The sequence below is a fragment of the Clarias gariepinus genome, chromosome 7 (assembly GCF_024256425.1).
Source record: "Clarias gariepinus isolate MV-2021 ecotype Netherlands chromosome 7, CGAR_prim_01v2, whole genome shotgun sequence".
Classification (NCBI taxonomy): domain Eukaryota; kingdom Metazoa; phylum Chordata; class Actinopteri; order Siluriformes; family Clariidae; genus Clarias; species Clarias gariepinus.
In genome coordinates, this window is record NC_071106.1 from 35,513,456 (window position 1) to 35,538,026 (window position 24,571).

The window sequence follows — 24,571 nt, forward strand, 5'->3', positions numbered from 1 at the left end:
ACTGGTAATGTTTATCTTCTGTAGTCTGCATTTTCCATGCCCTATTTTTCCCTAGGCTATGGAGGTTTGGTTTGTATGATGCCATAACGAACAAACCACCCAATAAAAAAAAATAAAGTTTGGTAAAATATGTGGGGGTTTTTTGTGGGTTTTCCAAAGTAAGGGGAAATTTTCTCTATCTGCAAATCATTTCATAGTTATAGGTGACACCAGCTACCACAGGTCTCTGTGATCTCTTAAAGGAAAACTGATCAGAAAAGAGAGAACAAGAGTCTTTCTTTCCTTACAGCCATTCAAAGAGAACTCGAGTTACAGTAGATCTGTGACAGGGCACTCAAGGGAGGAAATAGGGAAAGAAATATTTCAGTTATTGCCCGCATGTTAATTGGACACTAAGCATGCAGTAACATTAAAGTACTTTCCAAGAAATGCATTTTACTTGGAATGTTCATGTCATAGTTTTTGTTGAAAATTGACAAATGGCATGGTTTTGTTAAAGCTTATATAATAAATCAGACAGTATGACAATAACTGAAAAGTTCTTTTCTATTTTCCCTTGGGCGCGAAATGAAATGCAGTCAAAACTACACGTCACAAAGTAAAAGTGTAAGTCTAAACAATAAGGAGAAGAAGACAGAAGGAGAATGGGACAGATGGGAGGAAAGAGCAAAAAAACCAAAAAAAAACGATATTGACAAAAATTATTTACCCCGTTCTAGCTTGATATCTGAGAACCGAAAAAAGGGGGCAAAAAAGGAGAGGAAAAATAATCAACACATGAAAAGATACACTGCAGTAGCTTTGTACGGAATAGGAAAAATATATACACAGTGCTAATACAGTATATGCTATACATAAAATGAGCAAGTGATTAAACCACACACTGTAAAGTACAGTATATACCGCAGAAGTAAATATTGTAATGTAAGAACTGTGATGTAAGAATTCATTGATATAATATTATAAATGTGCATTATTGTAGCAGTGTATTGGCTAACAGTTTTATGTTACTGTTATGTTATGTTACAGTCTGGTGACTCACTTGTGCCTTCCTCTGAAACCATGCCCAGGCCTTCTGCTTTATTCTGCCTCTCAAATGCATTCAAGTCCAGAACACTGCAACACACAAAATAATCCCAAAAAGTTTAGTTCGTAAAGATAGTTCATCTCATTAATTTGTAATGAAATAATTAGGATATATAAATAGATAAATACAGAACTCTATATAGATAAATAATAAGCCACACCTGGCAATGGAACTGATATGCAGTATAACAGCATGACCCTTATACTGCTTTTATAAACACTATTTACTATACACATCTTATGATTTGTTTGTTTATTTACAGGTATTTGGTTCTGCCAGCACATATCCTGGCATAGCTGGCGACTGACATTTAGCGACAGACAGTTAGTGTAGTTTCCAGAAGCAAAAGTATTTTTAAGTTCTTTCTAGGACTATGCAGCTTAAAATTTGGGAGAATAAACCTGAAAAACTTGGAGATTTGAGATTTGCTTTATTTTCCATTTATTCCATTTTAAAGCATTAGCCAACTTCTGGAATTCCAGAAGTCCCAATTAGCCTAAAATGGAAAGCTTATGCGCTAGGAGTGTAGTATTCCAAAAACTAAGAAGTTAATTAGCTTTGTAGCTCACATTGTCCATGAATATCCATGGTTCAGAAGCAGTTCAGAAAAACTTATCAGAATGCTTTTCTTGTTAAAGTGCTTCCAAGACTAGTTTTAAATGTGGGTTTTGGCAGGCATCTTCTCTTCCCTCTTTCTAGCACTGGTGACCGTAACAAAATACTTTTCCCCATGCCTGTGACCGACAGTGCAATTACGCATTAGAAACACCTGCGATGCAAAGTGAGACATAAAGTTCTGTTCTCCTCTAGACGAGTGGTCCCCAACTCAAAAAAAAAATTCTGTAAGTAGAATCAGTTTCCAACTATGTGTTGACCCAGAACACGTGGTGTCACAAAATAGTTTAAGCTGGCACCTGGTTTATGTTAATGGATGGAATAAATGGACTTTTACATTTACTAATACCATAAGAGACATGACCTACCTGCAGGTCTGCATTAGAGCCTGCAAGCTCAGGAAGAAACCAACGTCTTTCTTATCCTTAAGATAATCCAGCATTCTCTGCGACCAAGAAGGACAAAACGCATTAAAACCCCTGGTTTCTCAGTAAAATGTATTCATACTGTAGTCATATTGCACTTTTTAACACATTTAAAGTTAAAACAAATAATAGAAAAAGAAATAATGTAAGTCATAGTCTTTCCAAGTTAAGTCATATTTAGTGTACATTCCATGATAATTACAAAATAAAAGACTAAACTCCAATTTAATTGTGTTCTCTGCATGAGCTGCAGGAGTGTAAGTGAAGCTGACCTGCTGAACATCACAGTTCCCTCCATTAAGGATGGAGATGCCCAGTTTAAGAGTGGATGACACCATGGCTCCAGGCTCACCTGGTACCAAACACACAAAATAACACAATTAACAAAACAACAAAATTGTCACAAACCTATTTATTTAACTATTCTAGCATTAATACATACACTGTTACTGACTAACTGTTCCACATTTTATTTCCCATCCCACTATTTGGATGTCTGTATTTTTTTTTTTTTTACCTTTGCAAGCGCTTATCATCTGCAGTACCATCTCAGCTGCTCCACGGTTATGGAGTCGGGACTGCTGGTACAAGAGCCTCTGCTTCTCCATCTCCTTCTCCTGTTTATCAGAGAACAGCCAAATGAGGCACTACCCTTGATTCCTATCTCCAAACCCCAATTACAACACACACACACACACACACACACACACACACAAAAACACTTTTTTCATTTAAAAATGTATTTAATTTTAATGTTGATAATATTCTTTCGCGTTGACTTTGTTGGTTTTTTTTTTACTAAAATACTTTTATACGTATTTCTCATTATTCATTTCTGTTTTTTTTCTCTTATATTTACTTTCATTTTATTACTGTATTTTCCAGTATGCTTTATTTTACCTGATGTACCTCCACTGCATCATACAACAAATATCTGCACTTTACTACTTATCTGCATGGCGCATCGATACATAACCAGAGTGATATTTAGAATTTGAAGTTGTAATATCAACCACCTGCTGACTATTATGCATAATTGTGTGATTTGCTTTTCTCAAGTGAAACAATAAATCATGCAAGAGGTGTTTAAAATCAGAAGTTGAGACGGTTTCAGACAGCGACAAAACATCACGGCTAGAGAGTGACTATGAGAAACTATGACTGTTATTGTGACTTAAAGGCCACATTAAGCTAATGCAAGTTCAGTTTTTTAAATGTAAATAGGGAAGTAAAAATGGAAATAGAAATGTTTACATGAAAAACTTATACTTTAGAAATATTGCACCTAGGTTATGACAAAAACGTGGAATATGATTACGCCTTTTTACAGGATTTGCCCACCTCTGCTTATTATTTTTCCTATTACACAAAATAATTACTTACACTCACTAATTATATATTTAATTAAACTTTATTGCCATTAATTACAATTAGTTTTGATTAAGGCTATGCATTTTAATAAGAAAGTAATTAATCACATTAAATGTGCTCTCGTGTATGATATGTGATAAACTTATTTTGGCCCTGAAATTTGACCTGTTGTATTCCTTTAATTAAAACCAAACAGACAAATGAACGAACAAACAAATATCTATCAATCATAACAATATGACCACCTCCTTATGATTGAGTAGGTCCCTATTTTACCTCCAAAACCTCCAATGACCTGTGTGTTCTGACACCTTTCTAAAGAAAACCAGCATTAACCTTTTCTGCAGTTAGAGCTACAGTTGCTCTTATATTGGATTCGACTACGTGGGGCAGGCTTCACCCCCTTTGTGGATCAATAAGCCTTAGCCGGCCATGACCCTGTTGCAGGTTCACAGGTTTTCATTCCTTGGATGACTTTTGGTACAATATGTGCTGACCACTGCAGACCAGGAACATCCCACAAAAGCTACAGTTTTGTAATTGCTCTCACTCAATCATCTAGCCATCACAATTTTGCCCTTGTTACGGTAACTACAGTTACAATATCTCATGATAATGACATAATAGTGGGTGGGATATATTAGGCAGCAAATGAACTTTTTTGTGCCTAAAGTTGATGTGTTGCAAACAGAAAGAATGGACAAATGTAAGGATTTGAGTGACTTTGACAGCGGCCAAGTTGTAAACTGGCAAAAAGGTCATGGGCAGCTTAATCTCACTGATGCACATAAGATCCTTGTCCTTTGATCTAATTTAAGAGCTACTGTAGCTCTAATTGCTTAAAAGGTTAAAGCTGGTCTTTATAGAAAGGTGTCAGAACACACAAGTCATTGCTGTCATGGTGGCACAAGGTGGACTCAATATTCAGCGGGTGGTCATAATGTTGTGGCTGATCGGTGTACTTTTCTGTTTGTTTATGGGTATTATTAAGGCGAACCACAACCATCCACACACATATATACACAAACACAAACACCACCAACACCATCAGATTGAATGGTGTTAGTTATGATTGTTATTTGAACAGTCCACATCCGATGACGTATGATAATGCACAAACTACAGCAAACAGCCCAGGTCATTCCTATTAAATAGCTAACCTGTAAATAGACATTATAGATAAACACCACCCACTAAAGCCTCACCTAAAGCTACAATCTGTTCTAAAGCTAGTGGGTTTTCACGTCAGATCTTAGCCTTAGCAGAAGAAGCTCTCTGCATATGCAGTGTGAGCATGTGCACCTTGTTGCGAAGAAAAAAATAATATAGAGAGAGAGAAAGCGAGAGAGAGAAAGAGGGAGAGAGAGAGAAAGAGAGAGAGAGGATATGTGTAGGGATACAGGGTGTTTGACTGACTGTGCAGGCCTTTACTGTAGTTCTTGGTGAGTACAGAGAGGAAGTTTAGAGAATCCAATTAGAAATAAAAGACATGAAAAAGCAGCATCATACATGGACTACAACATAACCAGACTTCCTGGATTAGAATTAGGTCATATTGTCATGCTATTATTATTATTTTTTTTTTTATGTATGTATGTATTATTATATAGTACGTGTTAGTAAGCTAATGCAGAAACACAAGCACAAACCTACACACCCACACAGACACGTATAAGGCTGAGTCTGGAGAGGTGGGACAGGACTGCCACTACAGTACATTAGGGGAAAAGTTAAGCAATTTTGTGTGAGTTGCAGCTTGCATGTATGAGAGTGTGATCTGTGTCTCACATACAGATGCACAAACTCTCACACACCCAAACACTAGCATGTACACACATCTAGTTGATCTTGTTGATGTCTTTAAGTGACTGGGGGGCTCATTTAATGGATTGTTGTTTTTTTCAAAAAATATTATTGTTTCCAAACAAAGGTTTAGTGCATTAGTGTCCTAAAAGCAATGCTTGTCTACCAAATGTTTCAGGTCACTCTGAGATTTGGTCACATGTTGTTCTACAGTATGTTCAGGTTGACTCCTATGCTTATATGCTTTCCATCTCTCTGCACTCCCGGTGGACGGACAGAGTAAGCACGGAAAATGGAACAAGAGCAAAATCCAGCGTGCACAAGTCAGTCCACAGAATAAAGTCAATAGGTACAGGGAGAAAGAGAGAGAAAAGGAGAGGGAGGGAGAGAGAGAGAATGAATGAAGAAAAAGGAAGGAAAACAATTGAAGAGTTCTAGGTGCAGGACAGGGTGCAGGTGCAGGATTTTCTTTCTCGCTGTGTTCACTCAGTGCACGGTTTGACGGCTTTCTCCGGTGGCGCGAGAACCCCTTTGGACCCCCCATACCATCTCATTCTGTCGCACCTCAAACGATGGCTCCTCGCCCCCCTCCTCCTCCTCCTCTCCCCCTTTGTCCTCCTCACCAATGTGACAGCTCTGTGGTGGGAGAAAGGAAAGTGACATCCATCGTCCATGACAGACTAAAAACATACCCAGAGCACAGTTAAATCCTTTAGTAGTAGCTGCTTACATTTAATTTTTGAAGTAAGTCAAGTAAAAAGAAAGAAAGAAAGAAAGAAAGAAAGAAAGAAAGAAAGAAATGTACAGCTCACTTTAAAAATTTGTCACATGTACCCTAAAGCACAGTGAATTTTTTTTTTTATTATTCAATTCAATTTAATTAAATTTTTTTTATATAGCACTTTTAACAATGGTTATTGTCTCAAAGCAGCTTCACAAAAATGAAAGAATTTTTTAGAAAAGAAAATATTTGGAAGAGTGTATATGTGAGAAAAATGTGTCTAGATAATAATAAGATGAATAATCCCAGTTAGGAAGGGTCAGAGTAGAGATTCAGTCGGGATAAAGTGCTCCTGGAACAAATAGGGTTAAGGACCTTGGTCAAGGGTTTAACAGTGGCACTTTGGCGGTCCTGGGGCTTAAACCCCCACCCTTCCAATCAGTAACCCACAGCCTTAACCAATTAAGCCACCAAATGTAGATGTTGCCTTATTTTAACAGCTGCAAGAATTTGGTTAGATCGGTAGATAAAAAATTATAATTATAATAATAATTTTAGGTTGCATTATGCAATTAACTTAAAACTTAAAAAGTAGGTAATTATTTATCTAAGCAATATCTGGCTAGTAAAGGCATGACATTAAGTGTAAATATTACTTTTATGCAACAGTTCCACAAACACTGTTTATCATCAACAGATTTTGAATTATGTGTTTATTTAACTAATTATTTTGCTCCTCTTATATTCTTACCAGTACTACCTGTAGTCAAAGGATTAGGAGAATAAACCATGAAGGTGGTGGAAAGTCCTGTACCTCGCCACTTATTCTGCTTTAGCATATCAGCTACATTAACTTCTGGATTTTGGGGTAAAATCCCAAATAGTAAATAGAAAGTTACTATAGTAAGCTATGTAGGGTGTACAGTCCATTGTTGCACACACCAATTAGTGCCCTTGATCAGGGGTTTGCTATTCAACCTTCTTCAAGAAGCTAGTTAGCTTGGTACCTTGGTAACTAAAAGAAATCTGGCAGTTAAGAGGCGATTTGTAACAATTTAGAAGCAGTTGCTAAGGAGAGAAAGTGTTGTTTAAGATGACATAATTTGTTTTCTTGCCAAAAGTGATTGGCTGGTTTTAAATGTGGGTTTTGGTAAGCAGCTGCTCTTCCCTCTGACCTATTAACCTATTAACACAACTTAAGGACTGCATGTCGTCTAATCAGACTCAAACGTTTTATAATAATGTTTTGAACAGTTGGAAGGAATTAGGTGGTTAAAACAGCATGGTTACCTTTGCCATAATATCAGCATATGCCATGTACAGGTGATCTACATCAAGTTTTCTGGAGAGAAAACCAAGTATAAGTGACAGCTACAAAATGATGACAGCAAGGTCTAATAAAAAAAAAATATTGTGTGATAATCAAATGCAGATTTACGTTTTCTCAGTGAGAGCAGTGCGGCTAAAATGAAGAATGAGCTGATGCAGAGGATCTGGCTTGGCCTCGGTCTCTTCTTCTTCTTCCTCCTCTTCCTCCAAAGTTTTCTGTAAAAAAACAAACAAAAAAATAACCTTAAGAAATCTTAGCAAACCATGTCTAACAATGTTCTAAAATACAAATCAAGAACACACTTACAGAAAGATCATCGATCATCTTATCCTCAAATGAGTAGCCCTCGTTCTCCAACCAGTTGCGTTTATAACCATCTAGGAACATATTAGACCCCCGGTGCCTTTTGACAGAACCCAGAGAGATATAAGTAATGCAGTGCATGTTAAATATTGTTGTAATGTCTTTCCGTTAGAGTAGCAAATAGAAGTAAATGTGTGAAGAGAACCTTGGGATGTTATACAACGGAGTCATTCTGAAACATGCCACTACGGCCCGCCGACGCTGCTTGGACAACAGCTTGTGCCAAACCATCTTCTTGGATTTGAAAGGGTGCTCAGTCTAAGAGGAAATAAAGTAATATAGGCCTAAATATTTAGACATACCATGGAGTGCATCATCAAAATTGATTTATGACTACCGTATTATCACGGTAAATAAACCAATAATCATCAAAATTTAGTACTAATTAAATATCTAAGTCTTTGAAAAGTTATGAAGGCATATACTGTTACCCAACTCCACTTCATGGCAGTATAAATTATTATTGTAAGTATTATTAGTTGTATAGGTTTTGACGAATAGTTTTTTTGTTTTTTTGGTCAGTCGAATCCCTGTCACAGTAAAACATTTCTCTCCATTTACTTAATTTAATCTACATAATTTATTGAATTAAATAGGAAGAAATGTCACCATTAGCTATAAAAATGTGCATGTATTCATGTGTCTGTGTACTTGTGTGTGTCCTGCTTACCATTTCAATATGGTAAAGCACAGCAGAAACTTCCTGAACTCTCTTCACAACTTTCTCTGGATTTTCAGCATCCTCCGCCTTCCCTGAGGTTTCCTTATACAGAGCCATCTGCCAGCGCATGGAGGGGTCCTCCACCTACAGACAGCCACAGACAAAATGAGATACTGTATACTCTCACTCACACACACACACACACACACACACACACACGCACACACACACACTCACACACACGCAGAGACACACACACACACACACACACACACACACACACACACACACACACACACACACACAGACACACACACACACACACACACACACACACACACACACACACACACACACACACACACACACAGAGACACACACACACACACAGATACACATCCTCACCTTGCCTTGCAGATGGAGGTTATTCTGTAGGAACTCCCTCACTTCTTCATCTGTGTCTTTCTTTAAAGAGAATTAGAACAAATGATTTTGTTATGACTTATTTTTCTCCTAATTATTTCATCTTCCTCTTATCGAAACCGGTAAAGCTACTTAGCAACTTTTTAGAAAAAAAACAAACACCCTTTTTACAGTGGACTTTGTATGCTGGACAATATTTCCAGTTCTTGGCAGACGTTTATATACTGTACACTCACCATGGCTGTCAAGGCAATATTAGGCTTGCAATATGTTGTTTGAACTTGAACTACACATTCCACACATCTAAAACAGGGTTAATAAAGCAAAAGTTAAAAGTTGGATTGCTTGACCTATTCCATAACTACATTAACTACTGTACATAACTACACATTGACCTGTTGGAAGACTGAATCTAATGTTTTAACAATGTAGCTGCTGAAGTAGTCTGACGTCCTTCTGCTTCTTCATTATTCCACGGACGTTTCCAGTGCACCAGCTTTACTTTCAGCTAAACAGCCCTAAAGAATGGCGCTATAACCACCACCATGCTTCACAACTGCTATAGTGTTCTTGAGGTTGCATCAGTCTTAGCACTCCAAACATGCCTCTGGTTCCTCCAGAATGCTATACTTTGCTTATGAAGGTAGCTATAAAAATTATTGAGCCTTCTTAATTAAATGGCAACCTTTAGGAGTCCATGGTAATGTAAAATTGGCTTGGCTGTAGACAGTGACACTGGTGTTCCAGCAGCTTCCAGTTCATGGTTGGTGGTTCCAAGGTTGACTATCCGTACCAATTTCATCTTAGCTCAGGTTGACAGAGAGTCTTCACCTCTGGCCAGACCCTAGAAAAGTGGCTTTCAATAATTTGTAGTTTTATGTACCATCCATCCATCCATCCATCCATCCAGGAACCAGGGGCCAATGGCAACTTCAATTGTTTTTTATTTACATTTTTACCACCATGGTACCAGGAGGAAACCCACCAAGCACGAGGAGAACATGCAAACTCCATGCATATAGACCCCAAGGTGTGAGTCGAACCTGGACCCTGGAGGGGCAAGATGACAAAGCTAACCACTAAGCCACTGTGCAGTCCTTTTCATGTACATAAATGCATCACAGTTGCGCTTCAAGTTCTTGGGATTTTCTTTCTTTAAAAACAGTTATACAAATGTTTTAAACCAGAAAATGTAAGAAATCATTTAAAGCCCAATATTGCCTTGAAATGCATGTGCATGATGCCTGAATGGAAACTTTTGAAAACAAATGTATAATCATTGATAGGATGATGCTTTCTTTAAGCAGAATCATAATTTACCAACAACAGCACATCCCTGGTTAGTAATTAATTTCAAGTCTTTACCAGAGAATAACGAATCTTGGCCAAGTTGATGAGCTCTTGATCTGCAGGAGAACACATATTTAACCCAATGGGCAGGAGTTTCTTCAGAGCAGCTACAATCAGCGAGGTTTGCACCGAGTAGCGATCACCACGGCGCTTCTTCTTTGTACGTTCTGTATCAGCACCACCACCCTGTAAAGATCTTATAAAGTTAGGTGGAAATCATACATTTTCTTGTGGATTTCTATTCTATGTCCTGTATGAGGTGGTTTATTTTAGCCTGGGATACTGGATGCAAAAAAAGTGGTTAAAAAAAGGAAAATGACAATATAGAAAACGTTTTAATGTATCAGCTATATTTGGGATAGAGATGTATATAATAGTTATCTAAATAGTAGCCTTTATTAAACCTTTATTGCATAATTAAAAAAAAAAAGATTTAAGAAATACTGATAAAATACTGGTAAAAAGCTTTAAAACCCTTATAATTATATTAGCAATTTGTGCCTGAATATAAGACACTAGATTATAAAATATTTCCACATTGCCCATTTTTTTATTTTTGTACGTAGCATGTGGCATTTTTTTTTTTAATAGCTTATTTTACATAAAGAAATGCGGGTGATTTGTGTTGTGGGCAAATGACCTGTGTTACGGAACTATTCTACAAGGTAACACCATGCAAGTCAAAACGTTACGCATTACAGTAAAACTCATTACAAGCTATAAAATGCAGATTGCATATGCAGAGGCAGCAGGAGTTAGAAGTGAAAGAGCATGTTTCAGAAAATGCTGCTATAAACACAACATTGTTCCTGTGTGTTAGTTACCCACCCTCTGGCACAGCACTCTCAAAAACAAGCAGCAGGCTTCAGGAGCCTGCTGTCTCACCCCAAACCCTCGCTCACCTACACACAAACACACATATACGGTACACACACATTCCACTACCGCATGAACATGACCCAATTACTGACTGTGTGAGTGTGTGCTTGTGCTGAAGTGTATTAGGCACGGACAGACCAGAGGAAATCACAGGTAATTCACCTTAAATCAAGAGTATATACGCCCATCAACATTTAATGAGGATTAAGTGGGTGAGCTGGGAACAATTTAGCCCTGCATAATAAGACTGACATAACTGTGTTATACTGTAAACTGTAAAAATAGTCACATGCTGTCATGAGTATATATTATGTTACTATTTGGAATAAATTGGTGACCTGTCACATCAAATCAAATGTAAAAAGTTGTATTTAGGTGATTTGAGTTATTCTTATTTTTAGATTTTGCGTACAATACGCTCCATTTTAATACTAAGCTTATTAGTTATGGTATCATGTCAGTTTGCTGAGATACAGCGAGTGCGAGTTTGTTTGCAAAGAACAACCTAGAAAAATCCATCAAAGTCATATATATATATATATATATATATATATATATATATATATATATATATATATATTTTATATTTAAGTGCTGACTCTGTGACATAGTAAGAAAGAGAGGACATTTAGCCTAGTTTTGTCACCAGGATTTCCCTACTACACCTTAAATAACAGCACAGTTTTATAATGAAAAATGCATGCATTTCTATGGCAACTGGAGTAACCAGATTGGATAGTTTTCAAAAACGTGCATGAAAACAATGCTTGGGATTAAAACTTTCTCAATACTGTTGAAAGTGAATTAAGATATTAATAAATAGATTTTTGACAAATCTGTTTTAATCATTTAGCAAATTTTTATTATTTATTTATTTTATTTATTTTTTTATTTTTTTATTATTAACATTAATGTTATAGTTTTCCTATCACAACTTTATGTACTGTACAAAAAGACTTTAAGAGCAGACATTAAGAGATTATACAGTATGAATATGTGTATCTACTGACATGGTGAAGCTTTCTGTGAAGAGATTCTGTGTGGAGTTTATTTAACACTTTTGGAAGGAATCTCCAGCTGGGCAGTTTCTCTGTAGCATAAAAAAAAAAAAAAAAATTGTCTCAGTGACTTCGAGAGAGAAAAAACAAGAGGGTGGATATGGGAAGGACTGTTTATACCTGGTACAACACTGCAATGTCCATATTCAGTAATGGAGAATGCAAACTAATATCTAAGACATATACTCAAAAGTTGTTTTGGCGCCATGTCCTTTTAACATTTTATAATTTTGTCAACTTTACTAAAATCAGTTAAGTTTGTAAATTACCTAATTCTATATAATGAGTTAAATATAAATGTACCAGTTTTAACTACTGTTTATCACAATTATTTTTTTTACCCAAGTCATTTATTAAACTTGAATAGAAATTTTACTTTTTTTAATTTAAATTAGTTAATACATATTTTTTCAGTAAAAAGTGAACCCCTTGTGAAAGGGAGCAATGCTTAAAATGCATGGTTTTTGTTTTATAACATTCTACTAAAAGATGCAATAATGTTGCATGTTTTAGGAAATTAAAAGGGAAACCTACAGTAAGACGCATGTTTTGTTAATGCTTAGTTTTGCTCTGTCAAAAATGTGTGGTTGAGACCCCATAGCATTTAATCATATCAGTTTGTATTGTGTATATATATTACATCAACTGCTGCAGGACATGTAGTTAGGTGTCTAAATATTTGGACATTTACAAAGTTAGCTAAAAGTCATTAAACAGTTGAAATTAAATGTTGAACGTGAGTTTAAGACACATGTATATCTTTAGGCTATACACATCAAAAATCAGGTAAATGTGTAGGAATTATAGCACTCTTTATATGCAACCCCCCACAAACACACACCTTTCAAAGATGATCATAACTTAAAATATTATTTTAAATACTTGGTGACACATGGCATTTCTTTGTAATTAATCGCTGCCTAAAGGCTCTCTAATCCGCACCTCGTAACAGAATGATCACACCACCTGAAGAGTCTGCAGGCTTGGAGAGGGTGCAAGAAATTGTTAAGGAGCCAAGCAAGAGTGATTGATAAGCACAAGGAAGCCTAAGCACCTTGATTTTGGAGATGCATCGAATTAATAAAAGCCTCGAGCAGATATTTGAGCAGTCACTCAAGGGTTTCCATTGGAGTCGATTCCGAAGTTTGACTCATGCCCTCGGATCAGTGGCTCAATTACCCCCTCTGGTGGCCGAAACTTGACTATCCACTCCCCACCCGAATGCAGGCAAGCCAGAGAGGTGCATTGCCTTTATCCTGCAGTGCTCACTTATATTTCAGCTGCAACCTTCCCAATTTCCAACTAAAAGGGCAAAGTATGGATTTATGATGTCTCTGGGCAAAGGCAGAGCACTAGAGTGGGCCACGGTGATGCACTTAGAGCCACATTCTATCAGCTGTATGCATCTAGCAGTGTAGTGTCGCTCCTGCTTTCCCTTTGTCAAAGGGGGTGATCGGTTGCAGACAAGTTTCAACCCAGAGGTCAAGACCCATCATGCAGGGCTCTTCCTACCAGCTATGCTCCCAGGGGCTGGTCATCGGAGAGCCTGGGTGGAGGATCTCATCAATTCTGGGGCCACAGGAAATTGTATTGATGGCAGGCTAGCTGAGGCACAGGGTAACCCAATCCACAGTATTTTAGACTCTAAGCTACAGACTCTAACACCCAGGTTTGTTGATGGTGAAGTGATTGATCGCTTTACATCTCAGGGACCCCTTATCCCTTTTAGTTATGATGTCATAGTTAGTCCTGCCGGAGTCCCTGCTTGCAGTCTACAGTACATATACATTCACTTTATACATTGTTAGCAGTTAGGTATGGTCACAATCTATCTCTCCTTTTTTTCTGCTCTCTCCTTTCATTTCTCCTCTCTCTCTCCCTTTCTCTTTTTCCCTGTACTTGTCTCTCTGTCGAGCTATACATGTCACTTTTAAGCTGCCGGTGATCCAGACCGCCTCTGCCCCCTGGACCTGTCTGACGCATCCTGGTGTCCTGCTTCTGGTTGGAGATCTTGTCTCATGGATGCCCGTGTGGTCGGCCTGGGATGTGTGTGGTGACTGGAAACGGTTCCACTTTTCCGCAAAGATGGTCCTGTTCTCGCTGATGCAAACAGCTGTTTTCTGAGGACTTGTGACTTCACTTGCTTAATAGTTCAGGACTGGAGTTTCCTACAGTCTATTGCACCTGAGCCTCCAGGAATGAACTGGACTCCATTTTAACTTTAACACATCTCCTGTTATACTGGACTTCCATTCTCACACAGTATGATGCAGAACAAGGCCTGCTATCTGTATCACCCGAATGAGGATGGGTTCCCTGTTGACGCTGGTTCCTCCCAAGGTTTCTTCCGACTGCCATCTCAGGGAGTTTTTCCTTGCCACTGTTGCCGTCGTCCTCGGCTTGCTCATCAGGGACAATCTTATCATTTTGATTCATTAACATTCATATTTTATACAAACTTAAATAATTATTTTGATTGTGTAAAGCTGCTTTGCGACAATGTCAATTGTTAAAAGCGCTATACAAATAAAATTCCATAGAATTAAAATGAAGTAATAATAATAATAATAATACCTAGTTATTTTGCTTTTATAAAAATGAGGGGACCATTCATTAAAAGTGCTGCAACTCCTACATCATTATACTAATTATTTTTCTTAAGCTTATAAAAATTGTGGCTGAAAAAATAAAAATGCGGTATTTAACTGTCCAAATATATAAGGAACTAACAAACATGTCATGCTCATAACCACCCATGACAGCATATGACACATAATATGGTTTAAGATGTGGTTGTGTAAGACTTTGATACAGGTACAGTATAGGTACCAGGTGCACTGTTACCTAAATCTGCCGTACTGTATGTCATTGTAATAGAATAGGGTAATTTCGAAGTTGTATGAATTAGAATGAAGGGGGTCAGTACCAGATGGAAAAGGGGATAAAATTATAAAGTCATGCCCACCCCCTCCACAAAATACCCACATTTTTCATGATGCCACACTTTTAATATATGAACACTGATCAGACATAACTTTAAAAAACATTGACTGCTGAGGCCCATGCATGGCAGGCTGTGGTGCCCTGGGTATACTGGTGTATTTCTATTGTGGCCACTGGTCACTTTTTACTGGTTGTGCTGCATTGACTTTTCTGAGCGATCAGACAAAAGAGTCTAGCCTTTGCTCCCCGTGGGTGTGATGGGCCTTAAGTGCCCATAAGACCAGTTCACTCAATTGTTATTCAATTACCCTGGCAATGGTGTTAATGTTTTGGCTGATCAGTGTATATTATTTTAATCTATGACTATTTAAATGAAGGGCAATGATACTGTACTGTATATTTGTATTAAAAAGTACCTAAAAAGATAATGTGATTAACAGAGAACCCTGCAAGAAAGCTTCACCACCTAGTTGACAAACAAGAAAATGCAAGAGGAAAAGATTCTTTGTTTTGTAAAGAATGAGAAGAAAAGGTAAACTGCAATGATTTGCATCAAACAAGATCCAGCAGGTTGCAAACCCATCAAACTCATCAGCAGGGCAATGGGACTCAAACCCAGCAGCAAATGAGCAGCTGAATAGAGTGCCATGATCCTGTTCCTGCAAAGAAGAGCTGAGAACTTTCATCAAATGTTGATTTTTCAAATGCCTGCTCACACACACACACTGGCAACGAATTATTTCTTAAAATGTGGCATTTACTGTAAAATACATGAAGCATTTGTCCACAGCTGAAGGACATGCTTAAGATAACTGGTTGGCTAAAAAAAAGTCTAAACCACTGTGTATTTTTAATAAGAGTATGTGTGTGGGTGTTTTTTTTCCTGCTGTGCCAGTGCGTGTGTGCGAGTTTGATAGAAAGCCTCGGCAATGTGTTGCCATGCGAAACAGCACAGCATTTTTTTTCGTGCAGAAATGTGGTCTGACCTCTCCATCCCCAGCCTAGAGAACCCGGCGTCCACACCAGGACAGAACGCACACACATACAGAATTCATTGTTACAATCTTGGCTCCGTTTGTATTGAAAATATGCAAAAGATGAAAAGAAAAACAGCAAAAATACCAAAAATACAACAAAGACAAGAACAGAAAATACTGCTGCTGATTACCAACAAGATTTTCCTTAGAATAAAGCAAGAAGGTAACGACAAAAGAGCAACCTCTTGGTTTTTAGCTACTGTATGTTTTACAACATACACAAAATACATACGTTTCTGAGATGAGCGGGAGAACAGTATTAAAAAATTAGGGGTAAATGCTATGAGGAAAGGTCATTATCACACTCTAATTGTATATACAATTATATAGTATATAACAAAATTTAGTTTAGCTTAAAAATAGGACTTATGCAATAGCTAATGTACAGTATGGTGCCTTGCATAAGTATGGCACACCCCAATAGCTTTAGCCTCTTAGCTTTCCTCTGACTACCTTTAAACTGATATGTGGTGGATGGCCTTCTTTGCCCATAGGTTCAGGCCTATATCTTGTGTGTATTCTATAATACGTATAATGACCAACTGCAAGGTGTTTAAAATTTATAGTATTTTCTAATTAGCGTGAACCTTAAACACGCTAAATCCACATTGGCAAACTGGTATGGCCATTAAGTCTCCAATCTCCAACTTAGTTTAATCTTATCACTCACTACGTCTTGGCACTGGCACACACTTATGTTGCACAATCCCCAGTGTCGGATTAATACATTTAGAGTGCATTTGTGACCATTTGGTAATACAGAAACACTCTGGGTATTAATTTAATACTGTGAATTTTGCTGTACAGTTACTACTAAGAGTTACACTGTCTTGCAAAAATATTCATACTGTACCCCAAGAATCATTCCAAATTTTATAATTTTACAACCACAGATATAAATGTAGTTCATTTGGATTTCTAAATGGAAGGTTGGGGGTTCGAGCCCCAGCACCGCCAAGCTGACACTGGTTGAGCCCTTAAGCAAGGCCTTAACCCTATCTGCTCCAGGGATGCTGTATCCACGCTGACCCTATGCTCTGAACCCAGCTTCTTAACTGGGATAAGCAAAAAATAATAATTTCACTGTGCTGTAAGGTACATGTGACATATAATTGCATTTTAATTCTATTTTGTGGTTGTAACGTCACAAAATGTGGAAAAGTTTAAGAAGCATGAATACATTTGCAAAACACTTTATTTTCTGTGTTTCTGACTAACCATTTTTATTTATTTTTTGACCATGTGTCTGTATATTTGTAAAAGCTGAGTGGTTGAAATAGATGAAAGGGGAAATGAGGTCGCTGCTGAGGTTGCTACATAAACAAGCGTTTTTAAAATGTATCTTTAGTTACTTTGCAGTCTCTTGCAGTAACGCATGTGTTTCCATTTCTTTAATTTATTATAGATATATAAAATAATTTTGCTGATTTTATTGTCCTCAAACACCTCCCTTATTATTTGAGGAGGGCATATTTATGCAAGGCATTGTACTGTATATATTTGTGAAATATGTACTGTACATTATATCTTATTTTCTGCCTATAAAAAATAATTAAATGCAAGAGAAGCAAATCGAGATAAAAAATAAATAAATAGAAACACGTTCTCTCACATATTTTACCAAAGTAAAAATATCATCATGTCCAACTCTATTAAGGATAATATTACCAGTTATGCTGTTAGATGACACCTCACCTTGCTCATCTTGCTCTTGCTGTCAGCCGTAAGGAAAGACATGTTATTAATCTCATTCATCACCACAAAGTTCTGCTCCTCACGCTTAAAGTTCTGGAAAGTTGAGATAGGAACAAACAAGTGTAGGTTGCATTTTACAGTGAATGATTATTTCAAACACGATAATGATTAAAAGTAAAGCAAGATATACTGTAATTAAAGATTAGTATGTAGACTCACATGAGATTTCGACCAGAAGATGAAAACTTCTCCCACCATCCTGAACAGGTCTTCAGCATCAGAATCAGGGCACGTTAGCCATCTCGCCCTTAAACAAAAAACAAAAGACAGGAAGTTACATCTACTGTAGGTGTCACTCACTTACATTATATATTTTTTTTCTGTGAAAACTGTCTATACTGTTGTTTTGATTTAAATGTAATACTCTATTTTATGTCCTTCTAAAAATACGGCACAATATTCAGCATAAAATATAACTACGCTCAATGGTACCTGGTTCAGTATGATATTATTATTATTATTATTATTATTATTATTATTATTATTATTATTATTATAGATTTTAAGGTATCAGGTTTATCCCTCTTGTTGTCACCATCTACACTCACGTTATAATCTGCACTTACAGTATGCCATTCCTACAATAGTGATGTCAAGATGAAGCCTTATTTAAGTGTCGAGCCTATACAGCCAATAGTTTCACCAAAAGGTCATTTTAGTACAGTGAACTCATTGTCATGTTCAAGAAACCAATTTAAAATGATTCGAGATTTGTGACATGGTGCATTATCCTGCTGGAAGTAGCCATCAGAGGATGGGTACATGGTGGTCATAAAGGGATGGACATGGTCAGAAACAATGCTCAGGTAGCCCATGGCATTTAAACGATGCCCAATTGGCACTAAGGGGCCTAAAGTTTGCCAAGAAAACATCAAATTGTAGCCTCTTTTTCCTATTTGTAGTGGAGATGAGTGGTACCCGGTGGGTTCTTCTGCTGTTGTAGCCCATCCGCCTTAAGGTTGTGCGTGTTGTGGCTTCACAAATGCTTTGCTGCATACCTCGGTTGTAACAAGTGGTTATTTCAGTCAAAGTTGCTCTTCTATCAGCTTGAATCAGTCGCCCCATTCTCCTCTGACCTCTAGCATCAACAAGGCATTTTCACCCACAGGACTGCCGCACACTGGATGTTTTTCCCTTTTTACACCATTTTTTGTAAACCCTAGAAATGGTTGTGCGTGAAAATCCCAGTAACTGTCTGGGACCAACAACTCAAAATCACTTAAATCACCTTTCTTTCCCATTCTGACATTCGGTTTGGAGTTCAGGAGATTGTCTTGACCAGGACCACACCCCTAAATGCATTGAAGCAATGTGATTGGGCCATGTGATTGGTTGATTAGATAATTGCATTAATGAGAAATTAAACAGGTGTTCCTAGTAAGTGTATATATATATACTACTGTTCAAATGTTTGGGGTCACTTTCTACACTTTCTAACTTTCTGCTACTTCTGCTCTGTAAAGACTTCATAACGCCTTTAATCTGAGGTGCTGTAAATCACTAAACAAAAACAAAGAAATTTGCAAGTAACCCCAAACTTTTGAACGATAGTATATATTTATATATACATATTTCTTTTTTTACATTGTCAGGATTGATCAGAAAGGGTGATTCAGGGAAAATGTGGAATGCAAAGTCAAATAAAGCAGCATGCATCACTGTTATAAATGTATAGTAGTTTTAGTGCAATGTTTTTCTTTGTTAACTTTAGCTGCTGCTTAAGAATGGAGATTAATAGTCAGAGCTGAGATAACCATCTGATAATACACTGCTGCTAACCATGCAACTGTAACATTGTACTGCAACAACCGTAAGATGCAATTCAAATCCGCGATTTGTACAGACGCTCATTGCCCAGCACCTGTTGTTGTCCACATAGCGGATGAGCAGTGGATAGAGGGCGTACAGATCCCTGCAGAGTACAGCAAACTCATCTCGGATTGTGCCTTCTTCACTGTCGACCTCTGTCTTTCCCTCCATACGTAACTGCTCCTCCTCAGCTACTACCTTCCCTGAGCGTTTCTTCAATTTCTCCATAGTGGGGATAAAGTGAGACTTTAGCATCTCCGGCTTGGCCCTGCTAACGATGGGCTGGGCAAAAACTAAGTAAGAAAAAAAAAAAAAAAATTAACATGTAACCTTTGTGACTTTTATTTTGTTCAGATGCAAAAAAATAATGTTGCACTAAAATAAAATCATATCCAAAACAATTTTTTTAGGATGCATAATATTCATCATATATTATATAAATATATATATGGTTTGTTAGCAATTCCATGTTAATGAGAGACAGCATACTAACCAGCCAATCTCTTCATCCAGGAGGCCTCATCAATTCCCAGGTTGTTGACCACTATCTTCATGATGCTGCCTAGTAGCTGGTTGAGGTGTTCAGAAGTGACCTCAGTGCAGACTTGGCCCATCTGCTCTGGGAAGTTCTCAGGCCCTCTTTCCCACCAGCGCGGGAGGTAGTTACACAGCATCGGCAGCGTGATCTCGATCACATGCGGCATCTCTGTGTAACGAGCTCCAGACTCTGCCAGGTCACTAATCTCTTTCATTAGCACGTCCAGCTCTGGGATGTCCAAGCACAACTCTTCCACCTGACTCGGAAGTCCCAGGACTAAAGGTACAAGTACAGATGGGATATACTGTAGGTCCACTGTATAAACATTTTACTCTCTATTTTTGCATTTTTAGCTACAGTAAAGTCTATAAGTCAAGTTTCAAGTCAATTCGACTACATTTTCCAGATCATTAATATTTACTTGTACTTATGCTTAGAATTAAGCACCCTCATTATGAATCAATTTGTGATGAATGCATTATATCCAAGCAGGTTTCACCTTCACAATATACATCAATCTTTACCACCAGGTAAATTGATTAACATTGATTATCAATTATATACCATTAAACTGGTGACAGAATCAAGGGCACCCAAGTTCATCTATGCCTACAGGGACCAAATGGGGTTGATCCCACAAAAAGGCAATGTAGCACAGATTACTAAAAAAAAGTTAATGTTGCCCAGGATGTAAATGCACCCTTTGCACCAGAACCTGCCACATGTGGGGCGTCGCCAGCCAACTAATTCCCCAGATCTCAATCTGACCAAGTATCCATGGAATGCACCAGACAAACAAGTCCAATCCATGCATGCACCCCCTCGCAACCCACAGAACCCACAGAACCCATAGTTAACATCCCAGTCACCACAGCAGGGGCCCTGTGGTGTCATACTCCAAAGGGCCAGATCTACCCTGTTATACACAATGTTTTGTTACTAACCATTTTCCATATTATTGTTGAAGTTTGTAGAAACTTTTTCAATTATTGGGTAAATAATGGCAAAATTATAGCTTGTGTTTGTTTAGGATCTCCATGAAGACAACTATGTGTTTCAGAATATATGGCATGAAATCATTTAATGTAACACTATCATTTTACAGTCCAACATGGCAGCCTGTTAGATGGCTGTTCCAGCACTGACCTGCCATCATACTTATAACAATTTTTAATTTTCCATATTTAAAAAAAACTAAATCATGGTATGGCAATTGTGAAAACAACCCATTTTTGTATGTTTAGCACCTTTCCAAATATCACAATGCACAAAAACTGTATAGTAAAAGACAAGGGATTGATCCACTACTCACTGGCTCTCTCTCTTGGTGTTTTTGTTGTGTAGACTGAGTATGCATTGAACTCATTGAGCTGAGGCTCTAGATAGGCTACAGGCATGGCAGCAGCCAAATGAGCCAGACACTCACCAAGAGCGGGCCTTAACCTGGAAAATCCACATTTTAATGCTTAATACAGTACATGCATATATATACACAAACATCATGCTACTTGAGTGATGGATAAAAATGCTAATTAAATATTATTTCTTTGACTTAAAGGTAAAAGGAGATTTCACCCACTTTTCAGCATGAGGGGTCTTAACTGTACCGACTGAGTAGATACTGCACATAAGACGATAGCAGGATATCTGCAAATCATCCACTGGAAAAAAAATATAGTAGACAGGTTAATATGAATTTTGATGAAGATTTTCCTTCTTTAATTACAATAAAATATTGAATGCATCATGAATCATATGATTGGCTACAAACTTACAGATGACGTCATCACCAAACTGGTGTTGCGCAATGTGGTCAAAGAGTGATGTGAGCACTGGTAGTAGAGCCACGGTAGTGTAGTTAATATTTTGGGACACACCTTTAACCTTTGGAGAACAGAAGAATATGCATACTGAGACAGATCAGTGTTGTGTTTTACAGGTTATCTAAGATTTACTGTAGCTGCAATAACTTAATATAGAGGACGTCTCTTCTGGCATCTTACCTGATTTTTGGTGGAAACCTTGCCAAGTTTAAGATTCTCCACCATCTTCTCAATGTCATCAGCAGCACTCTCAAAGAATGAACGCAGGCCTGCTTTTACAATCTCTGGGCCAGATTTCATCACAGTTCTGCAAAGACATTAAGTTAGTTCAGTGCTTCTCATTGTCAGGTTATATTTTGTTGCTTAACAATTTTCTATTCAATTATTCAAGAAAGATAGATTTACCTCAAATTTATTTACAGCATAATTTACATGTCAACATAATTTTGTGATCAGGCTATTGGAGATTATATAGCAATATAAATTATATAAATTAGCTTGGAAGCTACACACAATTTTATGTGTACCAAAATATAGAAATAAAAGTTTTTAGCTTTAAATAAACCTTAGTTACGTTATTTTTAACCATTCTGTTTTTACATTAAATGGACATGAAATAATTCTAGGTATTGTTTCCTTAAACGTTAGTGGCTTCATTATTATTATTATTATTATTATTATTATTATTATGAATTTAAAAACAAAAAAAATATATAATAATAATAATAATATAAGTCAACAAAAATTGGTTAAGTAGTGGCTTACAGAAATAACTTAAAGTATACAAATTTATTTCAACTTTACCTGGCATCCAGTGAACGAGACAGGATGTGTAAGCAGTTTACTACTGCTGAAGCATCAGTTCCTGTACAAAACACATGCCATAAAAGAAATCAAATGCATAGGGTCCATTAGCAGCGCTTACATTAAGAAGTTTGTATCCAGCGCAGCTTTATTTACTGTTTACTTAATCACATCTCAAATCGAGACAAGTGTTACAGTTAGTGTGTCAGGGCGTTTCTCACAAAACACTAACTTGCAGATTAGTAGGAAGCATTTGTGACAATATGTTCATGCACTATAAAATGTATTATTATTGTTCTTATTGTTGTTTTTATTTTATTTATTTATTTATTAATTTTGATTGAGAACGAGCACACATCGATACTGTTACCAAAATGAGTAACTTCGTTTGCATTATTCAGTCAGTGGTATTTATTTCTTCATTTCAAAAATTGTTCACAATCTGCACATACGTGCATGTCCATCAACATTCTTTAAACAGGTGGATTTTAAATGTGCATTAGCTAGCTATATTTTTGTTCTCAGATTAAATAGGCCTACAATAAAGAAGAGCAAAATCACTTTACGAAAGGGCTTCTGTTCGGCTGCAGATAAGGTTTGTTTAATTGTTCCTCTCATATCAGGGCCGATAGTGATAGCAATGTTTAAACTTTTTCCAAAAGCTGATACCGGGTTTATTTTATTTTATTTATTTATTTGTTGTTTGGTTATAGCTCTTGTATATTTCATACAAAATACATTCTTGTATTTTGTATGAAAGCTGCAGCTGGGTGGGTTACTCTTGTCCCACTCAGACCACAATTTGACGACACAGCATGGAACCACTGCAAAATTAAGACGACACAGCAGAAAACCATCAGCCACTGCCATCGGTGAATGCAAATTTAATTGCAGAGAGACAAAATATATTTTTAGAGTGGATTGCAGACTGGTGTTCTTAGCTTATGAAATATGTTCAGGTAATTATCATACTGTCTGTCATTAGTTCAGCAAAGAAGTCTCCTCTTACAGCTTATATTATCAGGCGGGACCAAACCTTTTCAATCTTGACCAGATCAAGTTATCGGTTTCAATGCACCCTTAATTATAATTTTTTTTAAATCAGAGATAAGAGGGATTGGGGGGAACTGGGCAGCATGGTGATATATATTGTAAGATTATTATGGAATAAAGCTTCGGTTTAAAGTAATTGCTTAACAATGACTACGGTCACAATGGTTGCAATGAAAAAGCACATGCTGAATACTGCAAAGAAAACCAGAGCTGGTTGTCCATTGTTCATTGTCTAAGATTATATTTATAAAACGTTTATTAATGCCAACTTGACTTTATCTTCAAGTGCTTTCAAAGAGTTAAGCGAAACACAGCAAATCACAGCAAGGCCACAGCAACAATGGGAGTGTCTGAATGAGGAGAGGGGGTATTTATAAAGAAAGGAATCAGAAATAGGTCAGGAAGAAAAAGCAAAATGGAAGCTAGTATGAATTAGGATAAGAGAGATGGCCGGTGGCATTAAACCCTCACGCAGGTTTCTTACCAAAAAGGGAAACTCTGTGCCTCACTAGAGCAGCCAACTTACAGAAGATACTGAGGCATGAGGAAAGATAGGAAAAGGGGGAGGAGGGGAAAGAAAAGGGAGAATAAGAAAAACAAAGAGTAGGGATGGAGGAGAAGAAAGAGGTTGAAGTTCGAGCCATGAAAACAGAAGGGAAAAAATTAACATGGTCCAGTAAAAACAATGAGGAGACAGAAAAAACAGAGGGCATTCAGACATGA

General features: G+C 37.2%; 1 protein-coding gene across 1 annotated transcript in view; it reads right to left on the minus strand.

Annotated features, from left to right (window-relative positions):
• Positions 1-24,571, minus strand: part of LOC128527421 (ryanodine receptor 1-like) — a 92,247-nt gene that overhangs the window by 19,796 nt on the left and 47,880 nt on the right. The window contains exons 63-85 of the mRNA XM_053499754.1: positions 24,333-24,382; positions 22,796-22,856; positions 22,172-22,298; positions 21,944-22,052; positions 21,748-21,829; positions 21,481-21,611; positions 20,124-20,444; positions 19,683-19,923; positions 17,981-18,068; positions 17,762-17,854; positions 10,165-10,335; positions 8,782-8,841; positions 8,386-8,520; positions 7,861-7,973; positions 7,659-7,755; positions 7,461-7,567; positions 7,313-7,364; positions 5,866-5,937; positions 2,645-2,744; positions 2,400-2,479; positions 2,071-2,147; positions 1,043-1,116; positions 710-727 (exon numbers count right to left, since the gene is read on the minus strand). Of these exons, the coding sequence (XP_053355729.1) occupies positions 710-727; positions 1,043-1,116; positions 2,071-2,147; positions 2,400-2,479; positions 2,645-2,744; positions 5,866-5,937; positions 7,313-7,364; positions 7,461-7,567; positions 7,659-7,755; positions 7,861-7,973; positions 8,386-8,520; positions 8,782-8,841; positions 10,165-10,335; positions 17,762-17,854; positions 17,981-18,068; positions 19,683-19,923; positions 20,124-20,444; positions 21,481-21,611; positions 21,748-21,829; positions 21,944-22,052; positions 22,172-22,298; positions 22,796-22,856; positions 24,333-24,382 (2,459 nt within the window). The remainder of the gene's footprint in view (positions 1-709; positions 728-1,042; positions 1,117-2,070; positions 2,148-2,399; positions 2,480-2,644; positions 2,745-5,865; positions 5,938-7,312; positions 7,365-7,460; positions 7,568-7,658; positions 7,756-7,860; positions 7,974-8,385; positions 8,521-8,781; positions 8,842-10,164; positions 10,336-17,761; positions 17,855-17,980; positions 18,069-19,682; positions 19,924-20,123; positions 20,445-21,480; positions 21,612-21,747; positions 21,830-21,943; positions 22,053-22,171; positions 22,299-22,795; positions 22,857-24,332; positions 24,383-24,571) is intronic.